The following is a 21,886-nucleotide window of genomic DNA, read 5'->3' as shown; positions in this document are numbered from 1 at the left end:
AGGGGGAGGATCATAAAGGACGGAGCTTGGCGGCCTGAGGATGGGCCTGGCCGCCATTTTGAGATTCTTCATTATTATCATGAACAGGAGCTATCCTGAGAGCGCAGCCACAGGGCTGACAGGACAAATGAGGAGAGCAAGAGGACGCACACATCCGAGTGTGCGAGGAGGTCGTTTTTACATCAAAGCAGCAGAGGCCGGACTGGGGGGGTGGGGGACAGAGCCATTCCCTGTTGGAAAGGGTAACCTGGGAGACCCCAGTCAGATCCAAGCCTGATTTGGTGATAGGGACCAGATGGAATTCATTAACTGAGCGCTGGCAGTCTTCTCCCTTATGCCAATGAGTCATTCAGCGGAATTCATCTCTCTCTGATAGCATCGTCCAAAGCTGTAGCTAGGAATAATTATTCACTCAAATCCATTACTAGAGGTCAATCGCGTTCCCCTCCTTTCGCTGCTAAACTCCAATTATTTCCCCCCAGCGCTTCCTCTTCAGGATCAGCACTCAGACACAGCCCACAGGCAGGCAGGAGAATTACACAGAGAAATTGAGATAGATACACACAGGCACCATTAGCAGAACAAGGTTTCTTTGGTGTCTAATGAAGCCTTAGTACTCTCACCACCTACAGGGATGTCAATCTTTGCATATAAAACGAAACACGGATATTGTAACATAATCAGCTGTTGATCTTTCCATTGCCAGGATACTTAGCGCAATAAAAAGTGATACTTTGATACACAGCTGGAGGCTGAACTCGGTCTCTATTACACAGAAAGCACTGGCGTTCTCTCCTCAGTGTGCCAAAGCCTTGCTCTTCAAGCCCCACTGTAGCACAACTCCAGCCCCATTAGGCTCACACTCATGGGATCATTTGCAGCAGCCTCGAAACGCAGCCCACCACCCTGGAGGAAATGCTTTACACACTCATTTGTCATATGAGAGAGAGAGAGAGAGAGAGAGTGCGTGAGAGAGAGAGAGAGAGAGAGAGAGAGAGAGAGAGAGAGAGAGAGAGAGAGAGAGAGAGAGAGAGAGAGAGAGGCAGCCAGCCGAGCAGTCACAGACAGGCGGTGTGTGTGAGGGAACAGTACAGCAAACACAGCAGGGAGATGGAGGCTTTTGTCAGGCTTTAGAGCATGACCAGTCTCCACACACTGTACACACAGAACAGTTGCATGGTGGGAAGGCTCGAGTGACATTTTTCCCCCCTCCAACATATTCATTTAAATGGGCCCAAAGCACATCTGCTCATTCAGATGGAGCTCAGCAAGAATCTGATACCTGCCTCTACAAGGCATACTTGAGAACTGATGCCTTTGCAGTTCCAATTACTCTTAGCCCTTAACAATATTAACTGTACTGTCTATAACATCTATAATATTATTGAAAACGAGGCAAGTCTATTTGAGATAGTAGTAAATGTGCAATAATTTATTTGTAGTGCTAATTAGTGGGGTATACTTCTAAGCTACATTAGCCTTGTAGCTCCAGCCCAAAACTAGAAGTCCAAACTCTGGACACCACACATTCTTGGCTGATTGACGATTTATTGAGGCAAGGGAAACACTGGAAATAAAAATTTTCACCATGTTATTTTCTAAAAGGAACCATTCGCACAAATGATACCGTGTACAACAATGAATCAAAGCTCACTAAAGCCATTGTGTTAAAAGAGTTAAATGAGATCAAAAACGTAGCTTTATTTGCATTTGTATCCCTTTACTAAGCAAGACCACCAATTGTTCAGAATTTCTGCATACTTCAATTATTAACATGTAAACAAAGTCATTCAGAGTGTTGTGATGTGAAATGTTTCATATGTACAGAGTCAGAATTGTTCACAGTGGTGGTGATAGGAACCAGAGGTGTGAGGAGTTTAATGTATCTAAAGGCTCCCTCACAGAAAACTTACATGAAATTGTCTGAAGCCTTTTCTCTTTTTAGATCACGCCTTATTTCATGCATGTAAAATAACTGCCCTCTGGCTCACTTTCTTCTCCGACTGCTGTTTCTTGCCTCGTCCCTCCCCTGTGTACGTGTCACTCACTGGAGTCTCAGTGCTCATCGTAATGCAAAGATCTGATTGGCTGAGTAACATGCATAATATTTACAACACAGTTTACCATAATGACTGGAAAAGTTGTGCTGGTTAAACTAGGATCCCCACATTGAAATTAAATAATTCTCCATAGTTTATCGGTTATAGGTACAGGTCAGCACAGGACAGGACCTCTGGTTTATAATCTTATTTCATCATTCCATGAATCATAGAATGCTGACGACTGATTGACCTCAAACTTACTTAACGGAGAAACTGTTTTAAGCTGGACTTTTAGGGTGAAGTTTGATTTGCTTTTGGGTGATTGTTGTCACTGTATTGTGGCCAATCAAAATCATGTCCATCTACGCAATCCTTGCCCACTGCTTCATTTGCCAGCTTACAGAATTTAAAGCTACAGAAAGAAGGTAAAAGGCATGCCTTTCTGAGCTCTGAGTCTTGATACCCTGACAGAGTACAGGATATTTTGTACTTACGTATAAAGCCAAACACAAATTAGTTGATGCTTTAGGCTTTATATTTCCTGCTGGTGTGTTTTCCTAGCACGCAGGCATATGCTTTATGAAGGTGCTTCATTGTTGGTTAGGTCTTTCTGAGGCCTGTGTTGCTGATGTGTAGTCATGACATTTTTTCATTGGCTTGCCTGAAAAATATTGTGCCACTCAACGAGAATTTCGTACTATTTATGTGTTCACAAACTCCTATTATTTGGATCAATAGTATGTCTTGCATGCTTTTGTTTATTGCATCATGTTGCGTGGGCTATGTCATGTCTCGAGAACTGACTGTAAATGACTGAAGAGGCAGCTATGTTAGTGTCTTCTGCCTTCAGACACTATATAAACGTCTCATAAACGTCATTACGGTAAACTGTGTGTTAAACACATAACCAGGCCTGTATGCCAGCATAATGACCTCTGGTAACTAATTAATACATCACGGCCCCTGGTTACCATCACCACCCCTGTAAAGAAATCCAAGTTGTAAGTTCTCTATATAAGAGAGCCTGCCTTTTCACATGACACCACTATGACTTTAAAAGATTGTCTCAAGTATGGAATAATGCAGAAATTTCGAACAATCATTGAAATTCTTTAATTTCACTTCATCAGTGTCACATACTACACATGCAAACAGAGAGATTAGTCTGAAAATCAACAAAGACAGAACAGACAGTTGCTAATTCATATGGAACCCAGCTGCTTCTCCAAGAACATGCTTGAGAACTAAAAGCATATACGATTCCAATTCAACATGGACCTTGATCATACTGCCGCTCGCAGTTATGAGCCAGAAACACACACTTTTACACATGCAGACTGGTTGTAAGAGGAGAGAAAGGCTAAACGAGCTTCACTAAACACAAAACCCTCCAGTGCCTCTTAAAGACCTTGCCCTGGTTCTCTGCTTACACTGAACAAACCACTCTAAATGCTAAACATATGTAGGCTATGTGAGGTGCCGTTTAGGCTAAAATAGCTTAACGTGATATGACAGACTATGGAAGAGTCGTTCCAGGAAATCTACAATCCATTTGCACTTCATGGATGGAGTCCAGACACTTTTAGATCAAGAGAAATCTTCGCTAGCAGACAGGGGAGAAGAGCTACTGCTCGTGATTGATGGTGAGGGTGGTCCTTAGGCCTTAAGAAGCCATCAGTATTCATAGTGCATTCAGCACGGAGTCATAAGACAGAGGGCACATGCACAAGAGACAGGACACACGCACACACACACACACACACACCGGCATCTGCAAACACACACTCGGCTTGTAGCACCAGTGAATAGTGAGAGGTTGTATGCATATGATTCTACATTCATCTGAAAACTGACAGAATCCTGTACTCACATATACTATCTCTCTCTGTGTCTCTCTCTCTCTCTCTCTCCAAAAAGATTCAGCATTATAACCCAATGTTCACCGACATGCCTTTTCTGAGGTATATAGTGATAGTGATTGAGAGACAGTGTGGGGAGGGGGGGGTTTACAGTGCTGGTGAGAGGAGAAGGCACCTCTACATGTCTCACTAGCACAATGGACTCATGTCACACACCACTGCGGACCGAGACACACAGCCGATGCGCGCGGAGACAGCCTTATTTACATAATGGACAATAGTCTCTCAAAGCTTATGGCGCCATCTAATGCTGGCCTACGAGTATTTCTACAGAAACTACAAAGAGCACATTTGGCTGGACAAATTACAGGAACTTTATGTTGACTTAAAAGACCAGATAAACAAAAAGAAATCACATTTACTCTAAATGTAGTCAATCATTCAATATAAGACATTTTTGTTTCAAGTCTGGTTCTTTAGCTTTGCACTAGAGTAGGCTAAAGCTGCTAACAGGTAAAGGGCACACTGCTGTCCCAGTGCAAACCGCACAACAGATTCATCACACTTCCCTCAAACTGGAGCCTGACCGATAAATTACTGTGCCGATATTATCGGCTGATATGAGCTATTTGCAGCTAAACTAGTATTGGCTTATATAATGGCTGCTAAATGACAATTAAAAAAAAAAAGAAAAAAGACCTGTAAGACAGATTCTTCAATCATGTTAGGGGTGCTGTCATAGTGTATGTTGTCCATCGGAGGGCACTCTGCAACTTCCCTGTTGGCAACACACTTTTGGAACACCACAAATCACAACAATCAACAAACAAGTTGATAACTGTCAATACAATGTGTAAATAATAATAAATATAAATATCCCCCTCACTTCTTAGCCTAAATAAGCCTGGAAACATCGTCAGCCATGCCTGTTTTTACTGCAGTAATGTGACACATTGTGCTACCTTGTCAAAACGTCCTACTATATAACATATTTATAGGCAACCCTATACATAAAACCTCTAGGTAGGATATTCTAATAGCTTAAAGCACCTTATCAAAAATCCTGCCAGCGTTAAAGCAACGTTATGTAACAACTTTATCTTCAAATAACAGCTTCAAAATCATTTTGATGGTACAGTGAATTATAACAGGGAGAATGGCATTTCTGCCAATGCCACTCCAAGCCCAAAATGCCTGCTCTAGCTCTAAGTAACTTTGGAGAAGCAGGAAGGAGACCTCTGTTGAGAACTGCATAACGTTTTAAGACACCTTGTCACACACCACCAACGGCTCTTTAGCTAGCTATAACAAATGCTTATTGTTCCCAGTATGGACAACATGACAGAGGCTGCTAAAAGACAGATGTTTTTGGAGGAGGAAGAAGAAATTAGAGAGAGGCCAAGCAAGAGACTGGATAAGAGTAAATCTCAAACTGGCTTTTACTCATTGGCGAGAGCTAAAAGAGATAAAAGGATGCAAGACAGTTTTACAGCTAAAGGGACGACAACAACAACAAAAAAAACAGCAGAGTGTTATTTATGAAAGATCATGATGTAGGCTGTAACTTCATCTGTGCTATCCCTTTCTCAAAGTTTAACAGTTTTTCCCGGATGTCAAGTCATCTAATCTCACTCTTGTTTCAGGCTAGCATGCAAAGGAATAAATTCATCTCACGCCAAAAAGTTTGTGATTTTTCACCAATAGTATTTAAAAGAATCATTCAGCCTAATGCTATGCAATGAATTAGTGAATGTAAAATAGCACATGTGAGTAGAGAAAGATCAGTGACATCAGGAAGACAGATAGATCAGACAGTCCACAACATAATCTGAATATCAGTTCATCTACGATTTAAGGGCACACACAGTTGCTACCAATACAAACCATGTAAGTCAACAATGTTCATTAACAAAGTAGTCACATACACAAAAGGTAGCACAGAGAATTTTTGTAAAGCCCTCTTAAGGGCCAATTACTGTAATCAAATTCATCTTCTCAATACAAGCTGGTTTTCTGTTGGCAGTGTCCAGGAAAAAAAATTGCATGTGATGCTAATGAACCACTTCAGAGCAGAAAAAACATCTTAGCATAAATTACAATTATTAAAGCAGTTATTTAACATGCTAAATCCGTTTGAAGAATGTGTGGAGAACCTAATTAAAAACCAGCCATAGACAAAGATGATGAAATTTGAGCCTGTTTTGCTTTTAACTAATTATTTAATGAATTTATTTTTATTCACTAATTAAAAGGCGGACACAATCATTCAAATCCAACAGAAATGTTAAAGCAATGTTGATCAATCACATATGCAGGCAGATTTGATACAGTATTTAACAACTGAGAAACAATTAACTTCCTTAGGTGCTAGTAAAAGGCTGGACCCCCTTTTGCCTTCAGAACTGCTTTAATTCTTCGTGGCGCACTTTCAACAAGGTGTTGGAAACATTCCTCAGAGATTTTGGTTGGTTATTTGAGTCACTGTTGCCTTTCTATCATCTGGAACCAGTCTGTCCATTCTCCTCTGACCTCTCACATCAACAAGGCATTTTCATCCACACAACTGCCGCTCACTGGATAGTTTCTCTTTTTCTGACCGTTCTCTGTAAACCCTGGAGATGGTTTGCATGAAAATCCCAGGAGATCAGCAGTTTCTGAAATACTCAGACCAGCCCGTCTGGCACCAACAACCACGGCACGTTCAAAGTAACTTAAATCACCTTTCTTCCCCATTCTGATGCTCGGTCTGCACTTCAGCAAGTTGTCTTGACCACCTCTACATGCCTAAATGCATTGAGTTGCATCCATGTGATTGGCTAATTAGCTATTTGTGTTAACAAGCAATTGTACCTAATAAAGTGGCCAGTGAGTGCATATTGCCTCAGAAATCCAGAGGCAAGAGGTGCATGATCAACTTGCATCATCTATAGCATCACTTTAGGAACCAGCTTTTAGAACAATGTTCTCTAGCCCTGGTTGCCCTGTATTAAAAGGACACAAAACAGGTGTTCAATTCAGGTCAATGCTAACTTCATTTGCAAGCTGTTAGTTTATACATATAGTTTTTCAGTACCTGCCACCCCATAAGTGTACAGCATTGCATAGTTTCCTTCTCGATCACAACAGAGTCAATTTATGAGCTGTTTAACAACCTTCCGGAGTTGATTCAAGAGAAGTACAGCTGAGAAATCACTAAAATCCAGTACTGTGCCATTCACTTAATAAAAAGCTATCAAAGCTTCAAAACCAGCAAAGACTGCACTCACTTAGCTCAGCAGGCCATACATATCTCCAGTTTTGTTGCACAATCCAAAAATTACAGCACTGGAGAGTTTTGCATTTTCTAATCAATACATGATGTACGTCATATAGAAGCCTTTATGAGTTGAAATCATGTATTACAGCAGAGAAATCATTAAAAGTGTTGTGATACCCACTGAACTACCAAAACAGTAAGACCTGCTACGATTGTATTCTGCAACAACACATTGTATTCTCTTTATTAAGATCCTTTGCAGAAAAATCCTCAGAATTAATTTAATGTGTACAGTATTTGCAGGTCCAGCGAGACACAAATGAACACTAGTTAATTCAAGATCATTAGTGTTAAAAAGAATGGTTCCTTGAAAAATCTCATTTACACAACTTTCTCCTGACCCCAAACATAGTCAACAAGATATATTTAGTGATCCAAGTTTTGGGTCCTTTAGCGATGCACTGGAGCTACAAGGCTAATTGTACAAAAAATTCAATTGAGGTCCGTCACCCAAAATCTAACTACACTTATGTTAGTCCTGCAGCTCCACTGCTAAAGAAGCAAACTAGGGACACCAATTGTCTTTGCTGATCAGTTACGTTTGTGAGGCAGGGATGAACTGTATAATCTTTAAAGGAGTACCACAGCGTCTACCACATCTGTAGCATACAGTCAGCAACCAAAGTTGCTTCAGCAGCTACCCATTGGCTTCTATTATAAGTGCGTTTCAAGTCAACAGGTTTTTTGTTCTTTTCTGCCTGCAGGAAAACACTATTTTCATTCGTGGAAATTGTCTGTATGCTACAGATGCACTCAACAGAGATTAGGTAGAAAAGGGCTGGCGTATTCCTTAAATTGAACTCTGAGAATTTGCTGTACTCGTTGGAAAAATATACAATGGGCCTTTGTTACTGTGAGGACCTGAAGGCCCTCAGCAAAAGGTCAGCAGCTAGTCCGGGTGAGATATCGCCCTGGGTCACCCTCCGCTCCATCTCCGGTAGCCCAGCCTGCACCGCCGGGTGTTCCCTAAAGTGCTGTAGGGCATTTTCCTGGATCAGGCTAAACAGCCACACTTTCTGCTGCTCCCGCCTTCGTGTCTGCAGCTCACCGCTGGTCAGCATGGCATCACGAAACTGCAGCATAATGTCCCACAGCTCCGGCACACCTTGACCTGTCTGAGAAGAAACCCGAACCACCTGTAACAGAGAGAGGAGGGAAAGAAATGTGAGCAGGGTTTAGAGTAACAGTAACACTGTTTGCAACACTACACTTCAGTTAAAGGGCCAATAAATACTAAACTTGATTTTTCGAACATATTCATGCTTGCTGGTATATTCAGTTAATACAAACACCCATATTATGCCTGAAAAGGCTGTTTTGCTTATCAAATCATGGCTTTCCCCATGAAAACAAGGATTGTTAGGGGGCAAAATGCTAAATATCCACATACAGATATTTATAATGATAAATCATCAGTACTTAAACAAAACCTCTCAATTGCATGTTTAATTAAAAAGAAAGCGTACTTAGTCCTGATTAATTGGATTGGAACAGCAGTGTCTATATTGAATACAAATCACTGTATATAGGTTATGACGGGTTTTTTTTTTTAGTGTAGCACTACTACTTATTGTCTGTTTACACTGCTTATATTAATATCTTACTATGTGGCGTCGACCAGAGGAGGAGGGATTCCCCTTTTGCTTTGTGACTTGATTACTTGGTCAGATGTAACTTATCAGATGTTGGGAAAAAAATATTATAAACTTCTAAAGTATAGGAACACCTGTGTATACTTGTGTACTGGTCGGTCTGAGAGTCTATAGGTGATAGCATACACCATCTTTGTTTTATACTATGCCGTTAATGCCATGGCTAGCCAAAAACTAATTTTCACATTGTGGACTGCCCCATCACCTCCTCCTCAATGGAGGTCAGCAGAAACCAAGTTAATTGGGCTCTTTCAAAAGACCTGTTACAGGAATTTTACAAGTTACAAGTTGCATTTACAAGAACACAAATCTTACTCACAGCTTACATTAAACGAACATTAGAAAATCTTTAAAAATAAAGTGATTTGAGCTGAGACAATACAGGTTGCAAAAATACTAAAACATTTTAAAGTAAAAAGTATCTTTAAACAGATAAAAGAAAAAAAAAAATCACTTAAATAGTTCTCAATGACATGTAATAGTCAATGGCATTTAAACAAAAAATGAAGCTCAAAAAGGGGCCCCAAACACTTTAATTATATTTACCCAATTTTTATATAATACAAATACATGATATGTGTCATTGATCGTGTTGAATCAGTGTTGAAACATAGGGGTGAAGCATGTGTTTTCAGTATATGGTTGCAAGCAAGAAAGCGTACATGCTGACTAAAAACTGTATAAAGCCTACTATAACCAATTACACACAACTGTCAATGTAACCCCCAGTAAAAATAGTACAGTAAGCATCTGAGGAATCTTGCAGCGAAAATGGTTACTGCTTTGTAAAAAGCAACAACAATGAGGGAATGTGAATGTTAAATGTATTTATTTTGATGTTCAGCAAAGTTCATGCGATAATAAGCAGTGTTGAATGTATGAGATGTATTCTGACTGGCTCTCGGAAATGGCCCATTTACTCCAAGTGAGCAACGCAATCCTTGGAAGAAGCGAGCTGCAGCTGTTTGTACTTTTAACCAGTGAAAACAGAAATAAAAATGACCATAAACTGTGTATTACTTACTTATTAAACCTAAAATAAAAAGTTATGGTTTTACAAATAATTTACTGCTTTATGGAGGATTGTCTGCATAGTTGACCCAGTGAAGCTCTACTGTAGGCACACATATTCCAAACACGTTCAAACTACTAAAAAGCAGTTTGGGTCCACACACAGTGTCTGCTCCCATACCCAGAGGTCTCATGCTCACAAAAACATATGTTAAGTTTCGGGCAAGGCTCAAGCAACACACACAAATTACGTTTGGCTGGCAAGAGTGAGCGAAATTATATGAACACAGTGGTTTTCAACCTCAACATGTTCCTATCCTCCCTCTTATTGCGGGAACAAAGACGCTTCAATTCCGCAATTATCACAAATATCAAAAAGCAACAAACAAACTACAGAAGTGTTGTTTGGCTGCACTCAGTAAGTCATGCATATTTCAAGCAATCCAGTTAGGCTGCAGGCGGAACATTCAACCATTATTTTTTTGTTTTTATCATGGTTGCACATACACAACAAAAAGCGCTTTTATTAACAAGGAAACAAGTTCATGTGCCGATTCCAATAAATGGGAAAATGCTGAACATTGGCTCCAATTCCCAGTTGGGCCACTAATCAGTCGACTCCTCCTACAATATATTATTCCTACATCTTTCAGAGTACCACTGTGCAGTTTCGGTTTAGTGGGGGCGTATATATATCTGAATATATCTCTATTGACGTGGCCCTGACCCACTTAAAGTTTTAAACATTCATATGTGTAAACATTACAAGTTTCAATAAAGTGTTTGTGACAGTATGCCTTTGTGTCTGTTCTTTCAGTCCACTTTCACTGCAGTGGCCAATAAGATTTCTAAGAGGGTCAGTAAGATCCCAGCCCTAGACATGCACTAGAGATATACAACCCCATTTTTTGGACACTGTGCAAAATGTAAATAAAAACAGAATGCAATGAAGTGCAAATCATTTAAACCCTACATTTGAGTGAACATAGTACAAAGACAACATATGCTGACACTGACCTTTTTTTTTGTTTTTTGAAAAATATATGGCCATTTCAAATTTGACACCAGTCTCATGTCTTAAAACAGTTGGGACAGGGGCATGTTTACCACTGTGTTGCATCACCTCTTCTTTTAAACACTGTAAGTGTTTGGAAACTGAACAGACCAGATGCTGTAGCATTGAAAGTGAAATGCTTTCCTATTCTTGCTATATGTAGGATATAACATTTCAGCTGCTCAACAGTTTCGGGGTATCCTTTGTCGTATTTTTAGTTCATAATGCACCAAAAGTTTTCAATGGGTGACGTTTTTGAATGGGGTTACTTCTTAGCAATTCTGTTGTAACGTGCAGAATATGGTTCGGTATTGTGCTGCTGAAATAAGCAAGGCCTTCCCAGAAAAAGACGTCTGGATGGCAGCACATATGGCCAAAACAAGTATATATCGTTCAGCACTAATGGTGCCTTCACAGATGTGCAAGTCACCTATGCCATGTCCACTAATGCACTCCTAACCATCATGGATTCTGGCTTTTAAACTGTGTGCTGATAAGAAGCCGGATGGTCCCTTCTCCTCTTTAGCCTGGAGTACACGACGTCCATGATTTCAGAAAAGTATTTTAAATTTTGATTCATCAGACCACAGGACACTTTCCCACTTCGCCTCAGTCCATCCTAAGTGAGCTCAGGCCCAGAGAAGATGGCAGCATTTCTTCTTTTTTGCATGGTAGAGCTTTAACTTGCATTTGTGGATGCAGCGACAAACTGTTTTCACAGAATGGCTTTCAGAAGTGATTTCCACTATAGAATCATGTCTTTTTTTTTTTTTTACAGTAGTGAAACCTGAGGGCCCAAAGATCACAGGCAGCCAATATTGGTTGTCGGCCTTGTCCTTTGCATACAGAGTTTTCTCTGGATTTTCTAAATCTATTAATAATATTATGTTCTGTAGTTGTGAGATGTTCCATCATTATTTTTTTAGCATTTGCCCCTGTCTCAACTTTTTTGATATGTGTTGCTGGCATCAAATTCAAAATGGGTATATATTTATTTAAAAAACAATAACATTTCTCATCTTCAACATTTGATATGCTGTCTTTGTACTATTGTCACTTAAATATAGGGTTTAGATGATTTGCACATCACTCCATTCCATTCTTTTGCCATTCATTCCATTCACATTTTGCAGTGTCCCAACTTTTTGGAAACAGTGCTGTAGCACAAAAAAGGCTTAATGCAATGTAACATTAAATCAGGGTTGATGTCCTTCAGTGTCTATATCATACTAGAACATTAATGAAAATGTTATGACTTGAAATCATTCATATATTAAAACCTATGTTTTGCAGAAAGTACTAGCATGTACAGAAAACCAAACTGCAGTACAGCTAACATAAAAAGATAAGACTTCATTGCCCGAAGGGATGAAAACATAAGCTTATGTATAAGGTTTATGTATGCAGTGTCCACACCTTTTCTTAACCACTACATACTTGAACAGAATAACAGAATACTAAGAAAGGATATATAAAAGCGAAAATAAGACGAGTACAGTGTGCAGAGGTACAAAACGAGGATCAGTTAGAATAAATGTTATAGAAATTTTGGTAAAAAGAGAAAAGAATGGCTATTCATGGATCCATATAGATTGATCCACCACCACACCACATGCTAGCCAAACGTCTTCTAGGGGTGGAAATTAAATATCAAATTGTAACTGAAAAAGTTTAGATATCATATATATATATATATATAGTATGGTAGAATATCTGTATGTGAGAGAAAGATGTGTTAAACTCTACTTCACAACATAAGCCCTATAGAGTAAACCAAACCTATAGAGACTCAGTGGCAGAGAAAAATTCTATATCCTGCTTTAAACATATTGGCACAGCTGGACATACAAAAGGTGAAAAATGCCCCCACACATATCGTTTCAATGACTGATGAACTGCAGGCTGGAAAGCCTTCAGAGAAGCTGGGGGGGATCAATATGGCCAAGGCATCCTCCAGTCAAAGGGATGCTGCTCTGAGTGCGCTCTGTGGAGGGGAGACAAAGACGTAAAGAGACTCTCATCTGTGTGGGTGGCCTCTAATCAGTGAAATGCATGAGGCCACGAAGGGCCATTCAAAGGGGCAGCCATGCTGGCATGCTGCCCTGTAGGCAGATGTACTGCTGGGGGGACAAAAGACAAAAGAGCTGCATGCCAGTGTCCATGATGAGCCAAGCATGCTGGGAAACCAGACATTAGGACGTGTCATATACCGGCATACATACCAGTGCCCCCCACTCCCAAGCACACACACATATATCCAAACCCATCACTGTGCATGTGACCCCATTTGTTAAAGGGAATGTAAGGGAATGTGGGTGTGCACTGAGGATTGGTTATATGCAAATTTTATGAGGGGCAGTAAAATATATGGTAAGTGAATGCTTTGGCATAAAAAAGAGAATGCTATATTTAATGCACTTATAATGTCGGCCGATGTAGGTCAGGCTCGATACTTACACATCAGTGTTCATTAAAGAACAGTCTGTTGACAGAACGAGCAGTATAAACAAGAAAGAACCTGATCCTGGACCAGCGCTCCAACACTGAGACACTTTGTGAACAGAAGCTCTGAATGGACTATTAATGTATTCTGGGTGAGGATCATTTTGCAGCTTCAGCTGACATCTGCAGACCGCATGTGCCGAGATGGAACCAGAGGTATGCAAGTGAAGACAGATGCAAAAGAGCCTCCCCTGCTGGCCCGAGTGCCATTTTTAAAACATCAAGAACACTTTCATTATGCAAAATTGATCCTGGCTAGGTTCCTAGCTCTATCAATATCAAATCATATTATGGGCAACAATGTCTAGGTTCCATCTTTAGTCTGAGATGCAAAAAGCAACACTATATAATTAAATCATCAAGAACTGCATACTAAATAATTAACTACTGCAGGTCTACACTGTTTTTTATACTGGCAATCATCTAGAGGTTGTAATGTGCCAAATACATTTGATTTTTCAAAAAGTAGTGAACTCTTGCACTGAAAATGTACCTTAGGATTCCAAGTTTTGGATTTCTTTCGAAGCAGCTTCAGAGCACTTGTGTATTCAGCCTGGATTTTTCGTGCTGGAATGACCAACTCTCCATCTGACTTTGTGACTACCACCAGGTCAGCCTTCTCAATGATTCCTCTTTTGATTCCCTAAGTTGAAAACAAATACATATATAAATAAGTAAAATCAGATTCGATGTCCAGAGTCTACACACACTATATTGCTGAACGTATTCGCTCGTCTGCCTTCACACACATATGAACTTGAGTGACATCCCATTCTTAATCCATAGGGTTTAAAATGAGGTCTGCCCACCCTTTGCAGCTACAACAGCTTCAACTCTTCTGGTAAGGTTTTCCACAAGGTTGAAGAGTGTGTTTATGGGAATTTGGGGAATTACAAAAGAATATTTGTGGCCTATTTAAAGTGAATCTCCCTATAGAATCTATTCAAAATGGTCTAAGAAGAACTCAAACTGAACATTTACAATATGTGAAGATTATAAGCCTTTCAATGTTTTATAATCTAACAAATATTTTTAACAAACATGGTTCTTTAGAAACAGGTGTTTTATCAATAGCATCAATCAAAGAACATTTTAAAGAGTAATTACACACAAACAAAAAAAATCAATGAGGACACCATCTTTCACAGTTTTCATTTTTAGGTAAATATGGCCATTAAGTACTTATGTTATTCAATTTTCAACAATACTAAGAAAGAAAAAAAAAAAACAGAAAACATATAATTTGCAAATTTTGGTCTATTTCCCACATTTCCCACAAAATTTGGTCTATTTCCCATTCCCAAACCCACAGTTTCACAGTGAAAGGATGGACAAAAACATATTAAATCAAGAATGGAGCTTAGCTTAAGAAGTCCAGTTTTGGGAACTGCTTGTATTGTTTTTTGTTTGTTTGTTTTCCCTTATGAATGGATTATTTCCTCAAAAGTACCTCTTAAAAAAAAGTACAACTTGTAGTTAATGAGCGTTTGATTAAATGATGGTTATCTCTGATATTTGCACAGTACTGTATATATTTAAATATAATAATATATAACATCAAAAATAAAATGAAGTGAAAAAGCAGAGGCATTTTAGTTGGAGCACTGCCAAAAGCTTCAAAGCTCCCATTATATTAATGCAAGTGTGCTTTAGAGCTGCAATTGCGTTTACCTGAAGTTCATCACCCCCTGCTGGTGGAATCAGCAACACAAAAAGGTCCACCATGTCAGCCACAGCAAACTCAGATTGTCCAACACCTGGAAACAAACACTTAGAAATAAACACCAAAACAAAGTAAAACCCGTAAAATGAGCACACATACAATAACAATCCGAAATTAAGACAGAGATTTTAGGAAAGGATTTAAATTCAACATTTTCAGGAAAAATAAAAATAAATATTGAAAAAACCTCTGAAATGTTTGGATGAAGACGTCCTTACCCACTGTTTCCACCAGGACGATGTCATAGCCTGCACCCTCACAGATGACAATAGATTCATTGGTGGTCCTCGTCACGCCACCAAGCGTGCCAGAGGTTGGTGAAGGGCGGATGAATGCGTTCATATCTCGGGCGAGCTCCGTCATCCGCGTTTTATCCCCCATCAGTGAACCTAAAAAAAAACCCCACAATATTTAACTTTCACATGGTAACTGTTTTCATTTACATTTTACATTTACGGCATTTGGCTGACGCTCTTATCCAGAGCGGCTTACAATTTGATCATTTTACACAGGTAGGCCAAGGCGGTGTTAGGAGTCTTGCCCAAGGACTCTTATTGGTATAGTGTAGGGTGTTTGCCCAGGTGGGGATTGAACCCCAGTCTACAGTGTAGAAGGCAGAGGTGTTAACCACTACACTAACCAACCACAGTTTTCACATCAATGACTGATTTTAAACTAATTTAGATTGAGTTTAAGTTGTTTCAACTCAATCAAAAACTGATTCTAAGGTATAATTAATATTATACATATTTTAATCTACAATATTATACTTACATTATATTTATATATTTAAAATTTTTGTTTGAACTGGCAAGTAAAATATGTAATTGAGAAAATTCTGACTAAGTACACATGGTAAATTTCATTTTTAGAATTTAGAGTTGGTACATGCAAAACAGAACTGAGACCCGTTTCAAGCTGCAGGATTTCCTGCTTAGCCAGCTAACGTTAAGCTTAGTTTGATCTAATCCTGAATTATCTGTCTCATGATAGTGGATATTTTTTTACCTGGCTACATCACCATGACCATTTCTAAATACCTGAATTGCTGAGTGGTTTAATGTGAAATGCTCAGTTTCAGAGAAATTCTGAATTCTTTACAGTGGTAGTGATAGGAACCAGAGGTTGTGATGTCTCCCTTGTAAATATAGTTACTTTATTTACTATCCAAAACCACCAGTGAACCCACATGTCTTCTGAGTTTTTGTATGCAGTGTTGATAATGGTGTGGAATCTAAAAAAATAAGTTTACTTTGTGACTTCTTTGCCTTGAATCTCCACCATGAAGTTTCAAAAAATACATTTTATGCCAAAAGCATCTCAAAACTATTATAAAATAATGTCTCAGACATGAGGTAGTAGTTTTCTTTGAGGGAGATTTTAGAAGCATTAAACTCTTCAGGAGTCTGGTTCCTATCACCACCGTTGAGAACAATTTTAAAGGTTTCATATCAAGCATGACTTCCTTTACATCTTAATCATCTGACTATACAGATATTTTTGAAAACTCTTTGGAATTCCCCTTTAAGTTCAGAGTAAGTTTCAGACCAATCAGGGACAGCCTTCTGACAGAGGTAGATGCCTCAGGTCCTTTTTGGGTCATTTTTTTTGTGAAGTTTGTTGTATCAATCATGTAACATATTGGTTTACAGCAGAGAAAATGAATCATACTTTATGCACCAAGAATATAAATTAATTATAAGCACTAAGCATGGTGACTTTCAACATATATACTGACTACAATTCCTTTTCTTTCTTTGAAAAAGGAGCCACTCAACTCTTCCTCATGTTACATGTGACTGGTTGTTCATGATAAAAATTTCACGCGCACACACACACACACACACACACACACACACACACACACGGACTTATCACGGCCTGAGTATTTAAACCTAACTTAATGGAGAAAGTCATTAACTGCAGTTGTACAACAAGTTAACCACCTTTGTTAGATTTCTTAAAGCTGAAATTAAAGTGCTATGTTGTAACCAAATCCATAAAACTAATGAGATAAAAAACCTGATCAGGTAAGAAGAATCAATGTGATTCAAGCAATATGGTCTGCTGTATAATTATCATGATACAGTTTCACCAGCTTCACTTGAGATGACTATTGCAATAATGTGGATACGATACAGCTTCACTGTATGAAGGCAGTGGAAAAAGTCTCTTGGATATGTGCAAAGACAGAAAGCCACAAATTCTGCCTTGACAGGACTCTATAGTTGAATGGCTTGAAATAGGAAAATGGCTGGAGTATCTAAAATGTGCTTCAGTTTCAGACCCCACCACAACGGTGCTACTTGTCCAGGTGATACTGGTGGCTGGAAATTGATATGAAACTAATAAACATGCCCTTGGGTGTTTGTGCTCACCTCCAGTTGTGCAGGAGGAAGGGTCAACAGCCAGAACTGAGACTTTGTGGCCTTTTCCAGTCAGCATTTTCCCCAGGACTTCAATAAAAGAGGACTTCCCTGCACCCGGAGGACCAGACAGACCTGCAGTCACACACAGACACAACAAACTCAACAAACATAAACAGGCATTTCAGTTTAAAGTGTGTGTGTGGGGGGGGGGGTAATAACTTCCAAAAACAAACTTTCAAAAATGGTCATTTGTAATGGCAGTTAAGATAACAACATAATAATCCAAGTAAATCTGGTCCAATTCCATTTATTTGCTCATTATGCAATTTTAACACAATGCAACAGATAACAGGAACTTTCTAATTATGCTAAAGTGTTTAAGCAGCTCATGCTAAACCTTACTTGAAATGTAATAACTGTAATAAGTCTACTCATCCCAACTCCCCTGCAATCTTTTTATGAATTCTGAATTTTATGATAATGGCAAAGGTAGTATTAGGAGTTTTGGCCAAGGATTCTTTTTGTTATAGTGTAGGGTTTTTGCCCAGGTGGGGGATCGATCTCTGACTGAACACACTGCAACGGTCTTCCGAGTCTACAGTGTACAAGACAGAGGTGTTACCCACTACACTATACCAACCACCTTCTGCCAAATGTCGTAAATGTGGTAGTTGGTCTTATCCGGGGTAATTTGCAAGTTGCTTTGTAGTCTAACTACATTTATTTTACATTTATGGAATTTGGCAGACGCTCTTATCCAGAGCGACTTACAATTTGATCATTTTACACAGGAAGGCGAAGGTAGCGTTAGGAGTCTTGCCCAAGGACTCTCATTGGTATAGTGTAGGGTGTTTACCCAGGCAGGGATTGAACCCCAGTCTACAGCGTCGAAGGCAAAGGTGTTACCCACTACACTAACCAACCACACTAAAAAGTGTATCCTTCCACTGGTGCACAGAGGCCAGAAGAATACCACTGCCAGAAGCACTTGTTGGACAGCTTGTTTACCTAAAGCAGGTGTGCTATGAGCTGCAGTAGTTTGGGAGATAAAAATAATCATTTCTCACCCACTCACCCACTCTGAAGGCCACAGGTTTCCCCCCACTCAGTCTCTCCTGCTCCTGCCGAAAGGCCAGGACTCTCTGTAGCAGCACTTGGGCCAGCTCTTTCTTCCGCAGGTGCTGTGTCTCCACCAGAGTTATAGACTCAGCAAGAGACGATCTCTGACCCCCAACGAGTCCATTATAAAGCCTGTCCAGCAGTCTACTCTCCTTGTCTGTCAACTCTGACCCATGATGGCTGAAGGCTTTCTCCACAGAGATGCTCCTATGGCGTACCAGGGCGCAGACAGGACCATGCCACCGACCTGCTCTGGGCAGCTGAAAGGAAAAAATAACTGCTGCTGATGTGCATGTGGAGGATAGCGTGTTCACACGCTGTAGAAATGGAAGAAAGCCAGCTGGACCCATTTCCCTCTGCCAACCTGAGACAGAGATGCAAGAAATTAGAGGGGAAACAGTTAAAAAAAAAAGATCTGTGTGCAGCTACGACTGGAGGGTTAATGTTGATGGTAATGCTGAATAGTGTCTCATTTTCAGTGTGTCCCTGTTAAAGGAGCAATCAGAGAATTTTTCATCCTTATCCTTAAATTATTCCAAAAAGCATGTCTAGTCTTGTACAACTGTAAGTAAGGGTTGCCACCTCAACTCTGTACAAATGTTCCCTGACACTCGATCAGTGACTTGATTTTTTATTTTTTGAATTAAATTTAGTGGATGCATAGCTATGCTCACGACACAGCAGACAGGTATCAGCTCTGCTACAGAACCTAATGTTCTCAGATACTGCATTGACGTGCTGCGTGGATCTTGAACATGTCACCGGAAGTGCACCTGTTCCAGATGACTAGATCTCCAGGGCAGTCTGAACTAAAGCAACCCAGAACTTCATATACCAAAGGTCTGACTTGACAGAAACTTTTTAATTCAGTTTAAGCTTCATCCTCAGTTACCAGCATTTCTCCACCTGAGATAGAGAACAGTGGAAAATGACAATGGCGTATAAAGACACATTACTGTTCACAACACTCACACAAGTGTGAGGAGTAAAAGTTCTACCAGTCTTATATCAGACTACATGCTTTGTCGCTTCAACTCGCTTCAAATACTCTCAAAACAGGAAAACACAATTTTGGGATAAATGCTGGACTGTTCATTTAACTACACTTTAAAAAGACAATTCTTCAAGGGTTTTTAAGTAAAGCCAAAGGTTCTGTTAAGAATCATGAAATCTACACAGAACCATTCCATGCTTAAATGCTTCTTTGATTGTTGAAATAGTTGTTGGGATTAATAGAAAGTGTTGGTTCTTTTTTGAAAATGGTTCTACATAATAACATAAATGGTTCTGCTAATGTAATGTTAACATGTGACAATAGAATAACCCTCTTTGTTAAGCATTTAAGCATGAAATGACTCTATATAGAACTCAAGGTTCTAAACAGGACCACTGCCTTTACTTAAGAACCCCTGAAGAACCATCTTTCTTACAGGTGGGCCGTTAACTTACTGTTCTGGTGTGTAAAACTTCTACTGTCAGTCTGTTTGCTCTGAGCAAGTCACCCCTGAATATTAACAATGTGCTCCAGTGACACTAGTTACTAATCCGTCCAGCTGTTTGGCCCCAGAGATAACAGGTAAGCAGATGACCAGTGGTCACTTCACCCTCCTAACACGCAGCCGCCTGTTCTTCAACACTAACCTCACGCTGCTCGGCCGAGCTGTTCCGTTCAGTGTTCGCTCTTTATTTACGGCATTATCAGAGTAAAGAACCGACTGGACGAGTCAAACTGCGGAGCCCCTTTAGCAGAAGCATGACCTCTCATACTGAACACACTGCAACGGTCATGCGAGGTGCGGGAAATTCGCCAAATTAAAAGTCTTCTTCTGTCAAAATAAAAGTCTTCATTTCGAGTCAAATAAGATCCATTCAAAAATGATAGGAAAGTTTGGACAAATCTTACTGAATACGCTTTTTTCGTAATCTTAAATACATTTTGATCTAAAGACTTCTTCAATGCAAATGCAATGTGTTTCTAAGACAAAGAGGAATAGTGTAGTTCAGTGGCTTATGCGTGAAATTTGTCTCAAAATAAATAAGAATTTAAAAAATAAGGCTGCTCAAGAGAATACCAAAAGTGTGTTTAGCTCAAGGCAAAAGGGGATCTCATTTCTAAATGAAACTGAAATGGAAGACGGATTTATTTGTTGTTTTTTTTTATCACTCCATCCTTCCATATGTGTAACTTGAACATATGGGGAAATGGTAAAGATGAAGAAAACTCTTTTTTTGAATAATAAAAATAATAATAATTATAATAGCAACAATAGTTTGTTTATATTTTACAAACAGAAATACAACTCACAAAAATGTGCAAATAGAAGAAGAAAAAAATAATTTTCATCGATGAACAAAGTGCCTGATGGGTCTAAATGTGCAAAAAAAAAACAAAAAAAAAACCCACAGCTTTTAAGTATAAAATAAAAAAATACTTTTTTAAATTAAATAATTTAATTACATATTTCCAGAGAGCATCTGACGATAAATGGGAAATAACATACTGTGAAACAGATGTGTGCTTTACTTACTTATTTATTTCTGAGGTTGCTTCCAAATGATTCGCATATTTAAATAACACAAAAACAAGGCAATAGTCTGAATCATACAGCATAAAAATGCGCAAAAAAACTGCAGGCCTGATCTCTGAGCAGTGCCAAAATTTTGGAAGTCACAAAGCTTCACATTGTGTAATACCAACATCTGCCCGAAGGGAGGCAGCAAAAGCAAAGGAGCGAGCAAATAAAAGGGAGCAGTGGGCCTCAGTCTAAGGCTACATCTCAGTCCTCAGTCTACAGCTTCATTTTATAAGATTTTATTTTTACTCATGTCAGAAATTTTTTGTTCTTTTTACAAAGTATGAGATCATATTCTATCAGATCTTTTCTAAGCTGACTTGTACAATACCAACAAGACATCTGTTCACGTGAAGATAAATACACTTGAAAACTTCTCAAGACCTATCAGGTCTTTAATTATGCAAATATCCAATACAGCAAGAACTTCTGATTGAAGAGACGTTTTCAAAATAAGGCAATTTATGCTTTAAACAGGACATTTATTACTTCACAGAAACAGTATAGAATCATTCATTTTAGAATTTATAGTAAAATTATTATAGTACATTAAATTAAGCAAAGTTTCATGTGCTCATTAAATGGATAAAGACAATTAAAGTTAAAAGAAGACAGTAAGTCCAGGATATTGAAACAATTTTATTGAATCTTCCAGTAGAGTTTTGA

The 21,886-nt window shown here is 39.1% G+C and overlaps 1 protein-coding gene across 1 annotated transcript; it reads right to left on the bottom strand.

Annotated features, from left to right (window-relative positions):
* Positions 1 to 6,909: 6,909 nt before the first annotated feature.
* mmaa (metabolism of cobalamin associated A) lies at positions 6,910 to 20,435 on the bottom strand. The gene is made up of 7 exons (XM_017701434.2): positions 20,289 to 20,435; positions 18,604 to 19,011; positions 17,538 to 17,660; positions 15,378 to 15,548; positions 15,108 to 15,193; positions 13,930 to 14,079; positions 6,910 to 8,353 (listed from the first exon to the last, which is right to left on the bottom strand). Exons 2-7 carry the CDS (start codon positions 18,995 to 18,997, stop codon positions 8,066 to 8,068), a joined length of 1,212 nt encoding a protein of 403 aa, XP_017556923.1. The 5' UTR covers positions 18,998 to 19,011; positions 20,289 to 20,435; the 3' UTR covers positions 6,910 to 8,065.
* Positions 20,436 to 21,886: the final 1,451 nt, after the last annotated feature.

This window comes from Pygocentrus nattereri, chromosome 5 (genome assembly GCF_015220715.1).
Source record: "Pygocentrus nattereri isolate fPygNat1 chromosome 5, fPygNat1.pri, whole genome shotgun sequence".
Taxonomy (NCBI): Eukaryota; Metazoa; Chordata; class Actinopteri; order Characiformes; family Serrasalmidae; genus Pygocentrus; species Pygocentrus nattereri.
Note: the sequence above shows the minus strand (reverse complement) of the source record. Positions and strands in the feature narration are given on the sequence as shown.

Excerpts from the sequence above, each read along its gene's own strand:
- mmaa (XM_017701434.2), bottom strand. The coding sequence starts at position 18,997 with ATGGGTCCAGCTGGCTTTCTTCCATTTCTACAGCGTGTGAACACGCTA. Across the intron at positions 15,194-15,377 it reads CGTCCTGGTGGAAACAGTGG|GTGTTGGACAATCTGAGTTT; the intron begins GTAAGGACGTCT and ends GTTTGTTTCCAG. Across the intron at positions 8,354-13,929 it reads CCAAAACTTGGAATCCTAAG|GTGGTTCGGGTTTCTTCTCA; the intron begins GTACATTTTCAG and ends TCTCTGTTACAG.